The 21,102-nt window shown below is 42.5% G+C and overlaps 1 protein-coding gene across 9 annotated transcripts in view; it reads left to right on the top strand.

Moving 5' to 3' along the window:
• FAXC (failed axon connections homolog, metaxin like GST domain containing) overlaps window positions 1-21,102 on the top strand; it is an 88,242-nt gene that overhangs the window by 57,567 nt on the left and 9,573 nt on the right. For all 9 annotated transcript variants that reach the window (XR_007470412.1, XR_007470413.1, XR_007470414.1 and 6 more), the window contains one exon: window positions 11,293-11,409. Coding sequence is in view for 4 of the 9 variants with exons in the window: in XM_033418787.2 (XP_033274678.1) it covers window positions 11,293-11,409 (117 nt within the window). In the remaining 5 variants the exon portion in view is untranslated. The remainder of the gene's footprint in view (window positions 1-11,292; window positions 11,410-21,102) is intronic.

Consider the following 21,102-nt stretch of genomic DNA (forward strand, 5'->3'; position numbering starts at 1 on the left):
TTTGAATGTAAACATCTGTAAAAAATTTTTCTTAATAAAAGCTCAAGGTTTAACGTTGAATTGCAGCTCCAAAGGCATTTGTTTGGGGTCCTACTTTAATACAGTGCCTGTATTTTTTTTTTTTTTTTTTTTTTTTTTGCGGTATGTAGGCCTCTCACTGCTCCGGACGCGCAGGCCCAGCGGCCATGGCTCATGGGCCCTGCCGCTCCGCGGCATGTGGGATCTTCCTGAACCGGGGCACGAACCCGCATCCCCTGAATCGGCAGGCGGACTCTCAACCACTGCGCTACCCGGAAAGCCCAACAGTGCCTGTATTTTTTATTTGGATATATTTATTATAGGGGTGGAGCTTAGAGAGCCTAGAGATTTTGATAACTTACCCAACAACCATAGCCCAGGCACCTCTTATCAATAGATCCACTTTCCAATGTAAGTTATTTTTTGGGAGGGGAAGTGTGTGGGTTTAGGGCAAGCTTTGGCAAGTCCTGAATCAGCTATTTTACATTTGGGTCTTTGGTGACTACCAGGGGTTTAGCTTTTCCATGTTGTTCATTGAAGAGATTTCTTGCGTTAGACACCAGGCGGTCGGTCCACCTTTGGAGGATCTCTCGTCAGAACTTAAGGGCCTGCACAACTACTGAGCCCGCGAGCCACAACTACTGAAGCCCGCGTGCTTAGAGCCCGTGCTCCGCAACAAGAGAAGCCACCACAGTGAGGAGCCCATGCACCACAACAAAGAGTAGCCCCTGCTCGCCACAACTAGAGAAAGCCCGCATGCAGCAACGAAGACCCAACACAGCCAAAAAAAAAAAGAAAAAAAAATTAATTAAAAAATGAAAAAAAAAAAGAACTTAAGGGCCTGGCTTGTGCTGCCTGGTTCGAAGGCCATCTTGCCTTCATGAAACAGTGAGCTCCAGCAGTGTGGGGCAGGGCCACTGTAGTTCTTCACAAACTATTAGCTCAAGCACCTATATAAGCCCCGGCTGGGCCTCGGAGTTGTACATCCTAGAGTTCTGTGCCATCAAGTATTGGGAGGGATAATTTTGTTCTAAAAGATTTAAGGACAAAGTATTATAAAATAGTCTGCATTCACTGAAAAATATATTTACTGAGCACCTGTTGGGTGCCGGGCACTGGTGGGTACCGGGGGATACAGTCTTAGTGCCCAGGTAGAGCTCACCGTCTAGTATGATTTCTGTCTTCACTGATTTTACAATCTAGACAGAATCATAAGAGAACCATTCTGATGAGACTGTCAGGGCATCCATGTACCAAATAAACTCCTAGGTAGCTGAGTTCGTTCACCTGTTAGATGAGGATGATTTAGGATTGTCCATTTAAACATTGGAGGGTGTCTGCCAAATGTTATCATTTGAGATTTAGCATAGTCGATACAGTCTCTTCCCTTGGCCCCTTGTCAGTGAACAAGATCAGGTATTTTTTTGTTTTGTTTTTTCATTATGAAAATTTTCAAACACACAGAAAAGTGGAATAGTAGTCCAATGAACAGCTTTATAACCATCACCTCTATTCAATAGTTGTTAACATTTTGTCATATTTGCCTCAACTATTTTTTTTCTTGATGTGGATGTGTTTTAAAATTAGTTACAGATATCATGACATTTAACCTCCAAACACTTTTGAATGTAGCACTGATATTTTTGTCATGTGGTCAGCAGCCTCCAAGGTGGCCCCCAGTGATCCCTGCCTCCTGGGATTCATGCTCTTGGGTAATCCCCTTCCATGGAGTGTAGGCTGGACTTACTGATTTGCTTCTAAGAAATAGAATATGGCAGAAGCAATGGGATGTCCCTTCCAAGATTAGGTTATAAAAAGATTGTAGCTTATATCTTGGGCATCCCCCCTCTCCTGTTCTTGATCTTTCACTTGCTCTGATGCAAGCCAGCACGGTTGTGAGCTGCTCTATGGAGAGGTCCACGTGGCAAGGAACTCATCTCTGGCCAGGAGCCAGCAAGGACCTGAGGCCTGTTAACCATGTGAATGAGTTTGGAAACATCCTCCCCTAGTCAAGGCTTGAGATAACTGCAACCTGGCTGACATCTTTTTTTTTAATATTTGGGATTTTATTTTATTTTTTTAATTAAAAAAAATTGAAGTGGGCTTCCCTGGTGGCTTAGTGGTTGAGAGTCCGCCTGCCGATGCAGGGGACACGGGTTCGTGCCCTGGTCCGGGAAGATCCCATATGCCGCGGAGCAGCTAGGCCCGTGAGCCATGGCCGCTGAGCCTGCGTGTCCGGAGCCTGTGCTCTGCAACAGGAGAGGCCACAACAGTGAGAGGCCCACGTACCGCCAAAAAAAAAAATTGAAGTATAGTTTATTTACAATGTGTTAATTTCTGCTGTACAGCAAAGTGACTCAGTTATACACATATACAAATTCTTTTTTTATATTCTTTTCCATTATAATTTATCCCAGGATATTAAATATAATTCCCTGTACTATGTAGTAGGACCTTGTTGTTTATCCATTCTATATGTAATAGTTTGCATCTACTAACCCCAAACTCCCAGTCTATCCCTCTCCCTCCCCCCTCCCCCTTGGCAACCACAAGTCTGTTCTCTATGTGTGTGAATCTGTTTCTGTTTCATAGATGAGTTCATTGGTGCTGTATTTTAGATTCCACATATAAGTGATACCATATGGTAGTTGTCTTTCTCTTTCTGACTTACTTCACTTAGTATGATAATCTCTAGTTGCATCCCTGGCTGACATCTTCATTGCAGCCTGTGAGAGACCCTGAGCCAGAGGCACCCAGCTAAAGCTGCCTGGATTCTTGACTCACAGAAACTGTGAGGTAATAAATATTTGGCCTTTTAAGCTGCTAAATTTTTGAGGAAATTTATTATGCAGCTATCAATAACAAACACACCTACATAGCTCCAATCCCATTAATCCTAGTAGGAGTCTCTTTGAGCAGCTGCTGAGCTGTGAAGGGTACAGCCAAGTTGTCAAGAGGGAAGAGTGCTTATCCTGCTATGATGGGCGGCAGGCATCGAATTTCAGTTGCCTCAAGTTACATAGATAAAAGGTGTTACATCTTTTAGAAGTAGAATCTTATCTTTTAGTCTCTCAGGAGACTATTATTACTACCCATTATGATTTTAGCAGTGTTCTTGTCTTGGCTCTGAAGAAACCTGGATCTATTCCAAGATTGTAGAGCTTGGCACACAGGAGGTTTCTGTCTCTGGATTCAATGATCTTTGAGAAAGTAGTGTGCAATGGGGAGAGAGTTATGTGGGACATTCTTAACCATCTAATGGTCAGGATACATGGACAAGAATGTTCAGTAGGGGAGTAATAAGGCCTCCCACAGAGTAGGAGCTAAAGACTCAGTCCTACACTCGGAAAGAAGCACCACACAGAATTGTATGTGATATCCAGCATACTCATGCGTATATCATTTGAGAAGGTATCAGATTCCCTTTTTTTTTTTTTTTTGGCCATTCTCAGACCAGGGATCGAACCCAGGGCCCGGCAGTGAAAGCGCTGAGTCCTAACCACTGGACCACCAGGGAATTCCCCAGATTCCCATTTTTAAAGATGAGGTCAATAGCAGTTTGGTTTCATCCAAAGGGACCTATGCCTATTGTGTGAATCTGAGTAAGGTCCACCACTCTGGGCAGGTGCTAAACAGTTCTGGTGGTTAAAGGTTTGCACCGGTTTTTGGTGATTGCTCAGATCTTTGAAAATGGTTGCAGATCCTGGATTCCAGGTAAGGTGAAACCTGGAGTCCATAAAATGATGACAGATCCTCCAGAAATGTGGAGTCTGCTTGCAGGGTCCTGATGGCCAGACACAAAACCTGCCATTAGAATCTGCTACTATTCGTCGTTCTTAAAAGAAGGATAAGTTCCTTATAAAAGGATTTGAATTTAAATTTCAGCATGACATTGAATTCAGTCTGATGTGTTGTTTCATTAATTAAACCATATTTAGGGGCTACCAGATAGTCTTTATTGAATAAAGAGACAGAACAGCTGGTGCCTCTGATTACCCAAATACAGAATAGCCAGGGCAGAAATGAAATTAAGGGGAAAGCCGCTCCTGGGATGTAGTTTGAGTTGGGTGCTCTATATTCTTTACCCTCAGAAGGTGTACTTGGGAAAGTGAAACAGGGGAGACCCATAGAACTTTTACACCCCTCAAATCTCACTGTTTCAGTTGAATGTCTAGTCAGATTCAAAAGCAGCAATATTTCAGCAACTTCAAGAAGAGAGATAAATAAGAAGGCCGATCATCAGTGAGTCAGTAACGCTGCGTCATCATTAGAGATGTTAGCTTTGGTTCTTGAAGACTTCCAGAAGCTGCTGTTTAATGTGATTAAATTATAGTAATAAGTGAATCTGAGCAGGCGTTTGCCTCCTCCTGAGAAATATTTTCCTAAACTGGATTTCCTGTGTGTGAAATTTTTCCACAACTGGTACAAATCCTTTATCCAAATTTCCTAAAATTACAGTATATGTGCATGAATGCTTTGAGTGCATGGAGTTCAGAAGGTGCTCAGAAACATTAATAGGAGGACTGAAGTACAGAAGAGCAAGTGCAATCCCAAGTGCAAGTGTATGTTCATCCTTGTCTCATCCATAGGGAATTTTAAGAGCTGGGACATCAACAAAGAGAAGATTGGGAGAAAGAGGTGAGATGATTGGTATTGGTGGTCATTGGGGAAGGGGTCAAGATAGTTCATACTCTCTGGAAAGAATTTTCTTGTATGTTCTTCTAGAGAGTTTTGTAGAAGATTGGAGGAGTATCTAGTTGCCTTCCAGAATGAAATCTGAGGAGGGATTAAATTTAGGGGCTCCTTCTGGTATCCCCCCACCCACCTTTATTTTTTTCCAGAGTGTGAGCCAGTTGGTGCAACTAGTAAATGTCAGAAAGTTGTCAAAGTTAATGGTTTTAATTCTGATATTTACTCATAAGGACCATTAATAACCTCATATATAAGATAGCACCACCCCCCTCATAGTTGAAAGAATCACATATTCAGTGATTTTAGAGTATGCTGGGAATATGAGCAAGAGCTCTTTAAAGGAAGTGGCCTGCCATATGATTTCTGACAAAGAGAGGTCTGACCAGGAGTGTAAGAGAGACTGGAACATAGATTTCCTTCAGCTTTGCCCTCTGGGAGAGTCACATGCAGGAAAAAGAGCTTCAAGGATGTGTTCTTTGAAGGTTGGCTGGTAAGATTACTGTGACCTGTGCTATCCTTGGGGAAAGCACTCAAAGTCTTTGTCTCTCAAGTGTTCTTAAAGTCCCAGTTAATTAAAGGTTGAGAGGGACAATTAGAAATAGGAATGATATCAACATTGACTTCACTGGAGTTATCTGCTTATAAACCCATCAGTGCTCAAGTATAGGGAACGCTAAGTAGGTGAAACTCGTAATTACTCTTAATTCTTAGATTAATAGAAAAATGAGTGCTTGAAAATCTTTTGACTATTAATCTTTAATTTCTCTCTAGAACGATATTCTCTCCACAGCCAGTCTTTTATCTTCTGCCACTTATAGCATTTGGAAATTTAGCTAAATGGCAGGAATGGAGCTGATAGTGGCCAGTAAAAGCTGGGAGCAGAATTAGTAAGGGAATAAGTGGATATAATTCAGAGGTTCATTTCTGTAGCTACTTCCAGTGCTCTGAAACAAACATTCTGCCCACTATCCCATAGTGATACATGTGAACACAAGTCATTGGTTTTTACTTAGAAGTATGTTAGTGGAGACTTACTTTCCTAGGGTGTTGTGCAAAATAAATATGGCCGTAAATTCTTTGTGTGATTCCAGAGGAAAGAACTGGGATCAATGGTAGATGTACCAAGGGGACATATTTTGTCTCAGTGTAAGGAACTATCTAACCAGAGAATTGCCTGCCTTGCCCAGGAAATGAGGGAGAAGTCCCTAGAGGGGCTGCAGTTGGGGACTATCTGGTAGGGAAATGGGAGAAGGGATTTCTACACCGCGTGGGAGGTTAGACTGTTCTGCCCACAGCTGTAGTACTTGTTCTATTATTGTTGACGAGTGTAAAATAATTCCTTATGTTAGAATAGCACCTTCTAGTTTGCAAAATGCTTTCACATTATTACATTTTTCAATCCTTATAATAGTTCTCTAATCTAAGAAAAGACAGATCAAACATACTTAAGGCTATCAACATCTTGACTGATGATTTCTACTCTGATAGGCACCAGATGGACAGAAAAGTAAAACAGAGGGTTACCTGCCCTCAAGGAGATTAAAAACTACTTGAAGAGATAGGACACACACATAAATAAGACTGTGAGATGACGTGTGGATTACCTAATGAGTGATCTAGACCAGTGGTTCTTAAAGTGTCGTCCCTCAGCAGCATCAACATTACCTGAGATCTTGTTAGCAAGGCAGATTCTTGGGTGCCACTCCATACCTACTGAATCAGAAACTCCTGGCTTGGGGTTGCATGGGGGATAAATCAGTAGTTTTAAAAAGCCCTCTAGGTGTTGCTGATGCATGCTCGAGTTTAAGACCACTGACATACTCTAGTCTGGACCAGTGGTTCTCAAACTTCAGCGTGCATAAGAATCATCTGGAACAGCTCTATTCAAAGTGTGGTCTAAGAACTGCAGGCTCTCCAGGGAATTTTTATGCCTCTAAAGTTTAAGAAACACTGACCTGGAAGCTTGTTGAAACACATATTTTCTCCCAGTCTCACTCCCAGTCATTCTGATTCAGTAGATGGGACCTGAGCATGTGTGATGCTGATGCTGGCATCAGGTTATCCTTTGAGCAACCCTGCTCTAAGCAGTTGTCCCTCTGGGGTTTGGCAGGGGAGTGGGCAATGAGAGGTGCTAGGGGAGTGGACAGTGCAGGTAGCCTTCCTGGACTGGAGGAGGGAGAACTTGATCTGAGTCATAAGGGAAGGGTTGGGTTAGACAAGTGGAGGTTATTTGAGACAGGAAGGATGGGATGAAGGATGGTGGTGGGATGAGGTCCCGGCATATTTGACTGAAGTAGAGCATTCGCATGAGGTAGACCTTGACTTGTCCTGCCGGGGCCTGGAGAGACCTAGCTGCTGGCAGCTCTCATGCATCCTCCCCGAGGAAGAGGCTGAGAGGCAGGCAGGAGGCAAACAGCCTTGCTCTGTTTTGCGGTCCCTCCCTCTGGTGGGACTTTTAAGATCCATGTTCCTCTCTATTTGTCCTCTCCTCGTCCCTTAGGGAGTCCCCTGTACCCTGGGTCCCTCACCTCCCAGTGTTTCTGATATTTTCAATCTTTATTTGCTCTCACCAATGGTTCATGGTCCACACACCAAATCTGGGGACTGGCAGGGAGTTACAGGTGCTCAGATATCCCTCAGCTCCCTCTGTCCATCTCTACAGAAACTGGGGGGCTGGTTTACCTACTGAAAATGAGGCTTGAGTTGCCTCGTCACCCAAGCCTGCTCCTTCAGTGCCCTTCAGAAGTGCCCGTAGTGTTTGTTTTTGCTAACACCCTCCACTAATGAAAAATGGGCTCACTTGGTGAAGCCTGGGCGTGCCGCAGACTTGAGACTTGGGCTTGTCCTCTTCATCTCTAAGCAGAGTCTAATCTAAACTCAGTCTCCCTCTTAACAATACTTCCTGCCAAGCTCAAAAGGCCAAATCTGGAACAATTTGAACAGCAAAAAGAATAATGAGAGTACTGGATTATAGGCCATAGAATAAAATATATATCGACAAGTGCACACTTAAATAAATAATGGAATACGTCAGTAAATGGGGGATGAAGGGAGCAGTAGCATTTGGATCAATACATGTAGAAGGATTGAGAGAAATAGAAAATCCTGATTAGGCAAACACCACAGTAATAATTGTTTCAGATGACATCTACTGATGGATACTAAAATTAGTGGGCCAAAGTTTGAGGAGAAACAGGGTATTTATACAGTCTCAAAGTTTCTCTCCCAAGGCTATTAACTGCAAAAGGAAAAATAGTGACATTACAGTGAAGAAAACTTATAGACACCACCTTCACCGCATGGTCAAGGTTAACATCCCCAGTGATATGGACATATGGACATTGTGGACCCCCTGATATGATGCCCCGAGAAGGGGTATTAGGGTTCTCCAGAGAAACAAGCCAATAGGAGATCTAGATATAGATATCTAGAGCTATCCATGTCTATTTCTCTTCTACAATAAAGTCATATTGACTCATACAACTGTGGAGGCTGACAAGTCCCAAGATCTGCAGGGTGGGTTGGCAGGTGGAGACTTGGGAGGGCTGATGGTGTAGTTCCAGTATGAACTGGCTCAAGACCAAGAAAGAGCCAATGTTTCCATTTAAGTCTGAAGGCAAGAAAAAGCCCATGTCCCAGTGCAGAGGCAGTCAGGCAGGAGGAATTCTCTCTTACTCCAGGGAGTCAGCCCTATCGTCCAATAAGGCCTTCATCTAATGGGACGAGGCCCACCCACATTAGGGAGAGCATTCTGCTTTACTCACTCTACCACTTAAATGTTAATCTCATCCAAAACACCCTCACAGAAACACCCAGAATAATGTTTGACCACATAACTTAGCACCCATAGTCCAGTCAGGTTGGCACATAAAATAACCATCACAGAAGGGTTCATAAAAATGCATGACTACTCTAATTATTAACCACCTTAGACAAACCCAAGTTGATGAAAATTTTACAAAATCACTGACCAGTATTCTTTAATAAGAGTGTCAAGGCTATGAAAGACAATGCAAGCCTGAGGAGATTGGAGGAGACTAAGGCAACCTGATAACTAAATGCAGTGTGGGATCCTAGCTGGTACCCTGGAACAGAAAAGGATACTAGTTGAAAAACTAATAAAATTTGAATGAAGCCTATAGTGCAGTTAATTGTATTATATTGATGTTAATTTTTTAGTTTTGGTAAACGTACTATGGTTAGCTAAGATGTTAATCTTAGCAGAAGCTGCTTGAAGGGTATACAGAAAGACCGGAGGATTTCTTAGTAACAGAGGGTATTTTTATATTCTTTAAATTTATAACTGTCTTGTGTGTATATATACATATAATTGTGTATCTACCATGAAGGCTAAATTCTATCCTTTTTTTCTTTTTTTGGCAAGTTCCTTTGAAAACCCTTAGACTTTTGTTCTTTTTTTCCTTCTGTATTCTGTGTTCCCTCCTGACTAAAGCATCCTTTTGTAAACGTCCACAGCTCAACCCTCTTGCTGTTGCGTGGAGGGTCTTTATCTCTGAGGTGGTTCTGCTCACGGCATATTGTACAGAGCAGAGAGCATCAGGCTGGGAGTCAGGAGGCCCAGGTGCCAGCATTTTTAGTCTGGTTCTGTTACTGGCTCAGTACCCTTCCGGTTTTAACATTCTGAGTCAAGTGGCAAATTTGGGCTGAACACTATATGCGGTAGTTGATGTACGGATCCAAATGATTATGTTTAGTATTTTTTCCCTTTTATCAAGGTCTTAAGTGCTCAGATTTCCTAAGTTTTTATAAACTCATGTACGTTTTTTCCTCTTGCCCCCCAAAGTCTTTGGAGTCTACAACAGAATTCACAATTTACTCTGGCATTTCCCTTAGACTCTTTCCTTTTAGCCATTTAAGGAAATCAACATTTTGGGGGGCCAGGAAGCCAGTGTAGCTCTCCTTTAACTTGTTTTCTCCTCTCTGAAACTGGGTCATATGTGTAAAAGTGAGATTTGAAACAGGGCTGTCTGAACTGAAAGCTTCTATTGCCCTGAGACGGCTTTGACAGGAGGCTTCTGGTGGAAAGATGGATAGAATCTACCAGATGGAGAGAAGTGGGGGGCACATATGGGTTTTGGGGGGCAGAGGTGTGGCAGTGGGAAGCATGAAGTGTGCTGGGGAGTGGAGCTGTTCTGGGTCTGCTGGGGTAAAGGAGGATGAGGGATGAAGCTGGAACATGGGTGGGAACAGAGTGCGATGAGCCTTGGATTCCAGGTTGAGTTTGGACTGTATTTCATAGCCCATAAACCATTGAAGGTCTTTGTGAAAGGGAGTGCCACAGTGAAAAGAGTGTCTTAGAGATTTAAGTATGGGTGGGATATGGAATGGACCGGAGAAACAGAGGGTCTCTCCTCATGAGTGCTGGTGTTTGATGAGTTAACCAGATACGGTGCTAAGTGCTTTACATGTGTTATGTCATTTAATCCTCACAGTAGCCCTAAGAAATACCCTTAATAGCATCCCCATTTTCCAGATGGGAAAGCTGAAGCTTTGCGAGGTTAGTTAATGACCAGGCTTTCCGTAGTGAATAACAGTGGTGACAGGATGTGACGTAGGATGGATCCGTTTCCACCTGGGCTGCCTCTTTATCCTGCAACACAGTGGCCTGGAGACGACCTGGGGCAATTGTAGTGGGTAAGATGTGATAAGTCCAGGTGATAAGGCCTGAACTAGGTCAGCCGTGGTAGAAAAGGAGAGCTGGGAGCGGCAAAGTGAGACATCCCTGTATGGGAGCCTGATCCCAGGGCTGGGTCTGCAATTTTAAAGCTTCTCTTTATGTTTGTTTCCTGCTGGTGCTCAGTGGTGAGAACTTTGCCAAGACCATGGAGACATCATGGAAAGCCTTGCCTCCAAACTTCCTAAGTAGCTTAGGCTTCTTGTTTTTCCCGAGGAAATGAATTAATTTAATAAAGTGCTGAGGCTGGGTGTGCTTGGCTGGGGTTACTAGAGATGGTTTAAGCAAACTTCCAGGTGTTCTCAAGCACCTCAGACTTTAATGGCTAGAGTTGGAGACAAGGAGGTGCCTCTGGAGGTCTGGGGGTGATCAATTCTTCCTTTTTCCCAGGAACCCCCTCTCTCATCCACGTATCTTGATATGTTTCCAGTTACTTCCCTGCTTTGCTGTTGTATGGGTTGATATATCACAGAATTGTTTAATTTGCTTTACTTTTGTTTCTAGTTATAAGTCAAAAGGGGTACATGCATTTGGTTTTGCAAAGCTTTTTTTTTTTTTTTTTTTTTTTTTGCGGTACGCGGGCCTCTCACTGCTGCGGCCCCTCCCGCCGCGGAGCACAGGCTCTGGACGCGCAGGCCCAGCGGCCATGGCTCACGGGCCCAGCCGCCCCGTGGCACGCGGGATCCTCCCGGACCGGGGCACGAACCCGCGGCCTCCGCATCGGCAGGCAGACTCCCATCCACTGCGCCACCAGGGAAGCCCTGGTTTTGCAAAGCTTTGGATGCACACTTAAACGGGCATATAATGGGTGCGTGCTGAATGCTGTTGTGACGTAGTGGGACGGTGAGGGCTGGCCCAGTGACCTCTCTCTGCTCTCTCTGCTGCAGGTGATAAGAAGTACATCATGGGGCCCAAGCTTTCCACTCTAGACGCCACCGTCTTTGGACACTTGGCACAGGCAATGTGGACCTTACCCGGGACGAGACCTGAGCGGCTGATAAAAGGCAAGCCCTACAAAGCTCTTCAGGTTTGGGGAGTTGCGGGGGGCGTGGAGGATGGGAGCAGCACAATGGAGAATCCCAGGCCAATGCCCCTGAGCTTGGCTGTGCTTTATGGAGGCGCCAGGCCGTGGTGTGTGGGGCCAGGGTTGGTTTCCTGTGCTCAGGACGTGTAGAGGCCGAGGAGAGACCCGGCTTGTCACCTGCCATCTCGCTCGGACCATGTTCTTTGCAAAGCTGACACAAATCCTGCCGCGTTCTACACCAGGGCTCTTCTTCCAGCTCCTTACGTCGTGGACTTAATACTTGTCACTGAAACAAGGCTTGCATTCCCCCTAGTGCCCTTGTTCTGTTGGTCTCCCTTACTTTCCTTTGGACTGTGGTGGCTCACCAGCCACCACAGTTTATCCAGCACTGCGGCAGCCGTGGTCGGGTGGGGCTGGTGAGCTCACTGCCCATCTCACATGCTCCTTTTGAATCTGAACTGGTCTCAGATATTTCACACGTGCGTATAGGTACGTATGATTCTGCGTCATTTGCGTTCAAAGCACTCCCTTCTCCTTTTCCAGCGGGGTGTCTGTGGATCATACGCTGAGAGTAGTAGAGCTGCAAAGTTCAAGATAGTGGGAAAATGGGGAAAGTGACAACAAATGCTTTGTAAGGCTAGTGCTATGTGAGGTGTTATTATTGATATTATTATACATGCATTTTGACCAAAGAAATGGTATCTTTGTTGTGTGATCTTGATGTAAGGCCCATGAGAATTACAATTCTAAACTGGAGGGGTCGAAGTGGGATGACTGGGACCGGAGCTAGAGGATGCACATATGTGTGGGGTGGGGATGGGGGTGGTTGCCAGAAGTAAAATTGGCAGTGGGGCAGGGAAAGTCAGCTCAACCTGGGTTGATGTCAAGGGACCAGATCTTCATGTGTGTATGTGTGTGTGTGTGCGTGCGTTGGAGTGGGGTGGTGGGATATACATGGCAGCTGGGGCCTCTGGGAGACGCTTCCTCTGCCTTGATGAATGGGAACCATTTTGAGTCGTCTCTGGTTTTAAACAGTACCTAAGCAAGTGCCCAGGGCCTAGGAATGTGGGCATCAAGGTTCCATATTTCGATTTGGGGAAGGGGATTGACAAGAGTTAGTCAGGATTTTTATACCCCAGCTGAGAGACTGGAGGTGTACCTGAGATCACCAGTGAGTAACATACAGAGTACTCTTAATTAATGTTGGATGGATTGATGGATGGATGGATCGATGGATCGATGGATGGGTGGATGGATGGAACCAAGCAAGACAGAATCATAGAAGAAACTGAGGCAGGTGAGCAGTCATGTGTGGTAGTCGTGGGTGGGTGGGTGGGGAGGTGGGTGAAGTCTATAGGTGTGTATGTGTGTGTGTGTATACTCATGTGCATGCCCAGAGATTCAGAACAGGCTAAAGGCAGCAGGAGTAACTCTCCAGATTGGTGGGGATGGGGCTCTAGATACGTTACCAGACTTGGTTGGAATGGATCAGGCATTGACTGAAGGTCTTTTAGAACAATAGCTAGGTGGGGACAGGGATAGTATGGACTTATATTTAATTTCCTAAGTGATCAGTATGGAGGTGTTCCTTGTCTTGTGATGTGTTGGAAGTTATCTAAATTGAATATGTTATCATATTGGTGATGTTTGTAGCACTTAAAGTAGTTTCCCTTTATTTTAATCAGGTTTTCCATGGTGGTCTAAAAGATAGTGATTCCTTTTCGTTCATCTAGGGGTATGTTTTGTATTTACTCTTACTTCTTGTTTCTTTGTACTCCCTCCTTCCCTACCACACCACCTTTACACACCTATGAGTACACACACACTCACGTCTACTCATATGCTTCTATACCCACATGCCGTGTACACACTCACTCGTACACATACATTTACATTTCTACCCAAGCACATACACACACACACTATGCATACACACTCACACACACACACCCTATGTGCGCACACACACACACACACACACACACACACACACACACACACACACTACAGTTGACACTCAAACAACACAGGTTTGTACTGCATGAATCACTTATACGTGGTTATTTTTCAGTAGTAATGACTACAGTACCACACAGTCCATCTTGGTTGAATCCACGAATGCGGAGGAACCTTGGATACAGGGGACAGACTCTAAGTTCTTTGCGAATTAACCCCCATGTTGGTTAAGGGTCAAGTGTATTGAGGTCATCTGTTATTTAGTCAGAAAGATTTAGGTATCCAGTATCAGTAGAAATCTCAGATTGTACAGAAACCCTTCTCGAAGAAATGAAGCATCTTTTGTGAATTTATTTATGACTTGGCCCTTTCCTCTATTATTTCCTGGAGGGACTTGAGGCATTTAGTGTTCTTTTTAAATAAATGATCAGTGTTTTTGGAGAATTGATTTTGAGTCCCATGCGGAGACGCACACATTTGGGGGAATCTGATGCTGTCACCTGCATGGCACTTTGGCACGTAGATGCAGATTCTTAAAATAAGCCGGTGGCTTCCAGCTCTCCATGGGGACTGGAGGAGAACAAATCATTCAAGTCCACAGCAAGCCTCTAAAACTCATTTCAGTCATTATTCTATGACCCTTTCTAACCTTTTGATCGGAGCTGCTAATGCAGGCAAACTACTAATTTGATCTCAACTTCTTTCTCTGCCTTTGCTCTTTTTGTGGTGGAGACCTTCAAAGGAGAAGTAGAAACAAACAACCAAGAGTCTGGATAATTTAGAACTGGCTCACATCCAGGAGTGGAAGCGGCTTGGATCTGACAGCTTTCTGCCTTAGCTTTGGAACTGCCAAGACACTATTGTCCTTGCCATCTGTGTGAGTGTGTGTGTATCAATATTAGCTTTTTGGTCCTAGATATTATTTAAAATAATCTAGCCACACAGGCTACTCCGGGAAACATCCAGAATCATGAGAACTTTTCCTTAATTTAGGTGAGTAGGAGGACAGACTTTGAATACTCAGCAGTTCTTAAAATACACATAATATGTTTGTGTATGATATGAAATGTCATTTCCTTACTAGAGAAAATTCAGAAAAGATAGAAAAGTTAAAAAAAAATAAAATTAACTTGTGACCCCATCACCCGCAGAGAATATCCGTTAATATTGTGGTATGTTTCCTTATCTTTTATCAAGTACATGTATATATGTATGTTTAAAAGTTGGGATCATTATGTTGATATAGTTATAACCTGCAGTTTTTTTTAAAAAATTATTTATATTTGGCTGCTTTGGGTCTTCATTGCTGCGCGCAGGCTTTCTCTAGTTGTGGCGAGCGGGGGCTGCTCTTCCTTGCGGTGCATGGGCTTCTCACTGCGGAGGCTTGTCTTGTTGCGGAGCACGGGCTCTAGGTGCACGGGCTTCAGTAGTTGTGGCACGCAGGCTCAGTAGTTGTGGCTCACGGGCTCTAGAGCACAGGCTCAGTAGTTGTGGTGCACAACCTTAGTTGTTTCGCGGCAGGTGGAATCCTCCCAGACCAGGGCTCGAACCCATGTCCCCTGCATTGGCAGGTGGATTCTTAACCAGTGTGACACCAGGGAAGTCTGTAACCTGCAGTTTTTAATTAACTATGTATTATGGCCATTTCCCTTGTCATTAAATATTCTTCAAAACAGTGTATTTAGTAGTTGCATAATATCCTATCCCATGGCTACATTGTAATTTGTGTGATTAATCTTTTTCTGGACTTGTTTCAAATAATTTTTACTAACATTCTGTATTAACCACGGTGCCACCAGGGAAGTCCCGAATCTCAGTTTTATTATCAGCAAGTTTTTTTTTATTAAAATATAATTGACATACAGTGTTATATTAATTTCAGGTGTACCACATTCAATGTCTATGTCCATTTTGAAATGATCACCACAGTAAATCTAGTTACTGTCATCATACAAAGTTAATACAGTATTATCGACTATATTTCCCCATGGTGTGCATTACATCCCCATGACCTATTCTCTTTATAACTGCAGGTTTGTACCTCTCAACTTCCCCCATTCATGTCCCCACCCCCCGACCTCCCCTCTCCTCTGACAACCACCAGTCTGTTCTCTGTATCTGTGAGTCTGGTTTGGTTTTGACTTTTTTGTTTGTTTTTAATTAAAAATTTTCTTTTTTTTAAATTAATTTTTAGAATTATAGTTGATATACAATGCTGTTTTTCTAGTTTTTTTATTATAGTTTTTTTTATTATAGTTGATTTACAATGCTGTGTTAGTTTCTGCTGTACAGCAAAGTGAGTCAGTTATACATACACTGCTTGTTTGTTTTTTAGATTCCACATATAAGTGAAATCTTATGATATTTGTCTTTCTCTGTCTGACTTATTTCACCTGGCATAATACCCTCAAGTTACATCCATGTTGTCACAAATGGCAAGATTTCATTTTTTATGGCTGCATAATATTTCATACTATGTATGTATGTGTGTGTGTGTGTGTGTATCTTCTTTATCCATTCATCTATCAATGGACACTTTGGTTGCTTCCATATCCTGGCTATTATGCTGCAGTGAACATAGGGATGCATGTATCTTTTTGAATTAGTGTTATTGTCTTCTTTAGTAAATACTCAGGAGTGGAATTGCTGGACCATATGGTAATTTTATTTTTAGTTTTTTGTTTTCCATAGTGGCTGCACCAATTTACAGTCCCACCAGCAGTGCACGAGGGTTCCCTTTTCTCCACACCCTCACCAACACTTGTTATTTCTTGTCTTTTTTAGCAACCCTCTTAATGTGGAGTCACATTTGATTTTTTTTTTTTTTGTGGTACATGGGCCTCTCACTGTTGTGGCTTCTCCCGTTGCGGAGCACAGGCTCCGGATGCGCACGCTCAGCGGCCATGGCTCACGGGCCCAGCCGCTCCGCAGCATGTGGGGTCTTCCTGGACCGGGGCACGAACCCGTGTCCCCTGCATCAGCAGGCGGACTCTAAACCACTGCGCCACCAGGGAAGCCCACATTTGATATTTTGATCAAAGTATCCTTATTAGAGAATTGCATGTGGATTTGGCACTCTTTAAAATAGACATGGAGAGTTGGAGAGCCTAGAAAAGTGAAAGTAAAGCACAAAAGGGAACGGGTTCTGTCGCACAGCTGCTTGCCCTGGAGAGCCGTACCAAACCCAGAGAACCTAACACTGCTTTTCTGAATTTGTAAGGAACACAACCTTCTGAACAAACACTGTTCAGCAGCTCTTTTACCATCAGTTATTTATTGTATGTGGATTATTTTTTTTGGCTTATTATTTGATAGATTAAAAGGTGGAAAAAATGCTGGATATCTTTGAAAAACATACACGTATATGCCCACCCCATACTCTTACTGTTCTCCATTCAAAGTGTTTAGGAAGAGGTTGTGGGGGAATTCAGGTCTCAGGGAAGGGCTGGCTCAAATAATCTTTGCTGGTCTTTGTATCTTGAGATCTGTGAACTAGCTTCAGTGAGACTGGGGAAGGTGGGGGTGTCCTCATTACCTCATTCAAGTTTGCTAAGAACTTTTTAAAAAATATTTGTTAAAAATTTTATTTACGTATTTATTTTTGGCTGCGTTGGGTCTTCATTGCTGCACGCGGGCTTTCTCTAGTTGTGGCAGGCGGGGGCTGCTCTTTGTTGCGGAGCACAGGCGCTAGGTTGGTGGGCTTCAGTAGTTGTGGCACATGGGCTCAGTAGTTGTGGCTCGCGGGCTCTAGAGCGCAGGCTCAGTATTTGTGGCGCATGGGCTTAGTTGCTCCGCGGCATGTGGGATCTTCCCGGACCAGGGCTCAAACCTGCGTCCCCTGAATTGGCAGGCGGATTCTTAACCACTGCGCCACCGGGGAAGCCCTGCTAAGAACTTTTCTGAAGAGGAAATGTTCAGCGTCCTTGCTGCCTGTGTGACACAGCGTTATAGGGAGCAACGAAGGACACAGCCAGCACCTACCACAGGCGTGGAGCCAGGAGGTGCTGAGTAAATACTTGGAAACCAAAAGAATGTGTGTGAGCGCCAGCCCTAGGTTTTCCAGATATTGGCTGGTTAAGAACCCGGGGCTGACAGTGGTGCTGGGAAGAATTGGAGAAATATAGGAAAATAAAAGGAGTCACTTTTTTCAAAGAGCCATGGGGAATATTTCCATTTGAGAAACTCCAAGAGAAAAGCTCTTTATTCTGTCTGGGAGTGTCCTTGGGGTAGAGGGCCATTTGGCTTTCTGATAAATATCCTTTCAAGTTGTCTGAGAATATCAGTAATCACTCATTAGTCATTTTACTAATTTATTTTATTGGATTTTTAAATTAAAAAGGTAATACATATTGTCACAATAAGTTGAATTAAACAGGTGTATTTTAAAAGATTTATTACCTTCCCCTCACCCATGTCCAGTGTCACTCCCATAGAAAACTAATATTAAGGATTTGGAGTGAACCCTTCTGTGCCTTTTTTTTTTTCATATACAAATTTACATACATGTATATAGCTGTTTTGGTTTGTTTTTATTGATTTAAAACTAAACAGTGGAATTGCATTATACACATTACTTTATAACTTGTTTTTTTCACTTAATAGAATATTATGTCTTTTTAACAGTTGCCCAATAGTCTATAGAATTGATATACCAGAATTTATTCAATCAATCCCTACTGATGGACATTCAGGTGTTTCCATCTTTCTTTTCTTTCTCTTTGTTTTTATTGACATAATACTGCATTCGGCATCCATGCTCATCTATCTTTACATACTGATGATTTTATTTTAGTAGAATAGAGTACTAAAAGTGGAGTCCTGAGCCAACAGATAACTGAATTTAAAATTTCACTAGATAACATCAGATTACTTTCCTAAAAAGCTTATAGCAATTTACACTTCCACTAGCCATGTAGTATAATGCCTGACCCTCCACACTGGATGGTATTAGACTTTTTTACCAGTCTGATAGGTGACATTATCTGATTGTTGAGTACACTTTGAAAGAAACCCTGCAGTTTTAAAAAAATTATTTCACAAAGTTTACATCTTCAGTATAGGCATTTATGTTAACATGGGCATCTCTCTCTCTCTCTCTCTGTCTCACACACACACACACACACACACACACACACACACATTACACATAGCCTGTTTCTACTGCTGACTTTTTTCATTCTTTTTGGCTGGTAGCACATTGAGTGGGTCAGCTGGTGGAGAATCTCGGAACAAGCAAGGATTGGCAAAACCAGATAAATGGAGAACTCAACTGTGAATTTTCCCTCTTTGTTTCACTCTTTTTATCAGGGGCAGGATATGAGGATGGGCATGTGAGCTCGCAGCCCTTGCTTATCAAAAAGCACACCCTTTCTTCACTGTGTGATAGAGGGATCTCTTCTTCATGACAACCCATTATCTTTGAGTGACAACACCTGTCTCCTCAAAATTCTTGAGACTCCAGAAAGAATTACAGAAAAATATTCTGTAACAGGTAGTGGGAAGCTATTAATTCCCAGGCCAGGCTGTCAGCTCATCAGGAGAGAGGCAGAGTCCAGTCACGGTGAAGGGAATGGAGTCTGGAGACTGCTTGTGTCTGAATCCTGGCTAAGCCACTATATAGTTACGTGACCTTAGGCAAGTTAATTAACCTCTCTGTTGCTTCAGTTTTCCTATTACAGATGGAGATATTAATAGCTCCTGCCTCATAGGATTGTTGCCAGGACTAGGGATGGGAGTTAATATAATTCAACAATAAATAAAGCACTTCAAGTAGTGCCTGGTACATAGTAAGGCCTATATACATGTGTGCTATTATTAATTTTTATTATTGCAGACTGAAGGGGTTCTAATGTCACACAGTCATGAAGGGGGCAGCTCTCCTGGAAGAAAGGTAAAGAAACAGGCTGTAGAGAGAATGGCTACAAAAGAAGTAGAGACAGTCATATATTGTGTAGATCCCATGGACATTGTGACTAGATTCTTACTTTCTGGGAATGGACCTGATTGAAGCAAACAGGGTTGTCCCCAGGGCCTGCTGTGAAGTGACCACAATTCATCTTTGATATTCCCTGCCCCCAATGGCCCCTTGCTGCTGCTTCTGCGTCTTTATCTAATTTTTGGTTACCAGCAATACCTGGTGAGGCGTTTTGTAACTGCTTCCCTGAGGGAGAAAATAAGGGAAAGTTTTGCGTGCATCTGCCCAAAAAGGAGCAATGATGTTGGCTTCCTAGCTTCCGAGCGCGTACAAAAAGTCTTCGAGTTGGGGGCAATCAGAATGGACTCATATAAATGTGAGTTGAACTGTTTTGATCTGAGAAGACTGAAAATGGTGACCTGGAACCAATACAAATCCACTGGTTTACAGGATCTGTGAAGCGGGGGGATTTGCCTTATTATGTTTTGTAATGGATGTATTTAAGCAGAACAGCAATCAAGTTTTGAAAAATTTTAGTGGGAAAATGCTTATAATGTTACAGGAAGTGACAGGTAATGATAATAATGACAATAAATAAATAGAAAAAAATACTGAAAGAAATCACACCAAAGTGTTAATTGTGATTACCTTGGATTGGTGAGATTATAGGTGCTTTTGTTTTCTTCTTTATATATATATATATATATGTATTATGTATATTTATACCATTTCTATATACAGACTTCTAATTTTCCAAAATGAGCATATATTATTTTCTGTGGTAGAAAATAAAATAGAGTAGTTACAGGCTATAACCACTAGAGCTGTTAATATAGAAACAGCCTAAATGGCTATAATAGGGGATTGGAAAAAACAAAATGAAACTGTGGTACATCTGTATAATGAAGTACTATGCAATTATCAAGGTGGTCATGGAGTGAAATTAAAAGGGTTACATTATATGTTGCTAAGTGAAGAAAGTAGCATAGGAAACAGAATATATAGTAAATGCTATATAGCAAATGTAAATACATGTAAATGCATATATAAATATGTAAATTTCAGGAAGAGTTTAAATGAAAATGTTATGGCAAATGGGATTATTGGTAATTCTTTTATTTTTTGCTTATCTGTATTTTCTAATTTCCTGCAATAAAACATGGACTACCTACACAACAAGTGAATGTTTATATAACTTAAAAAAAAAATAAACATCCAGAGAATATTCTTAGGGCAATAAAGTCCTATAAGAGACAGTGACAAATTATATACTTATGAGGAGTGTTGCCATCTGGTGGATCAAAAGCAAAAACTCACCCTCTTTCTACATTTTTCATTTGGAATTAGGAAATGAAAGCCACATACCGTGCTGTATTTCAGATGAATGCCTGGACAATTTTAGCAACTTAACGAAAATGTTCCTTTGATTCACAGGAAAAAGAAGTAGACCAACGACCAAGCCCAACGAACCCAATCGTGGGTGCACTGTTGAATTTTATTTAAAAAATAAAAAAATCTCTGTTTTACGAAATACGTTTACAGGCATGCTCGTCCGTAAAGACAATTCTGAGTTACCTGTTTTATGGATGATTCAGGGCAAAATTTCCATCCTAACCTAATTTTTTTCAACTAGTTGGTGTACTGACCAGCCCATAATGACACTACAGATATTTGTGGAATGAAGGATCACTTCTGGCTGACTTAATCCAACTAACAGTTGGTGTGTTTTCATGGGCTATAAATTAATTTAGATATGAACCAGTCGAAGCACTAGTTCTCTTGATATGCAAACATAAAATGATA

The sequence above is a fragment of the Orcinus orca genome, chromosome 12 (genome assembly GCF_937001465.1).
Source record: "Orcinus orca chromosome 12, mOrcOrc1.1, whole genome shotgun sequence".
Classification (NCBI taxonomy): Eukaryota; Metazoa; Chordata; class Mammalia; order Artiodactyla; family Delphinidae; genus Orcinus; species Orcinus orca.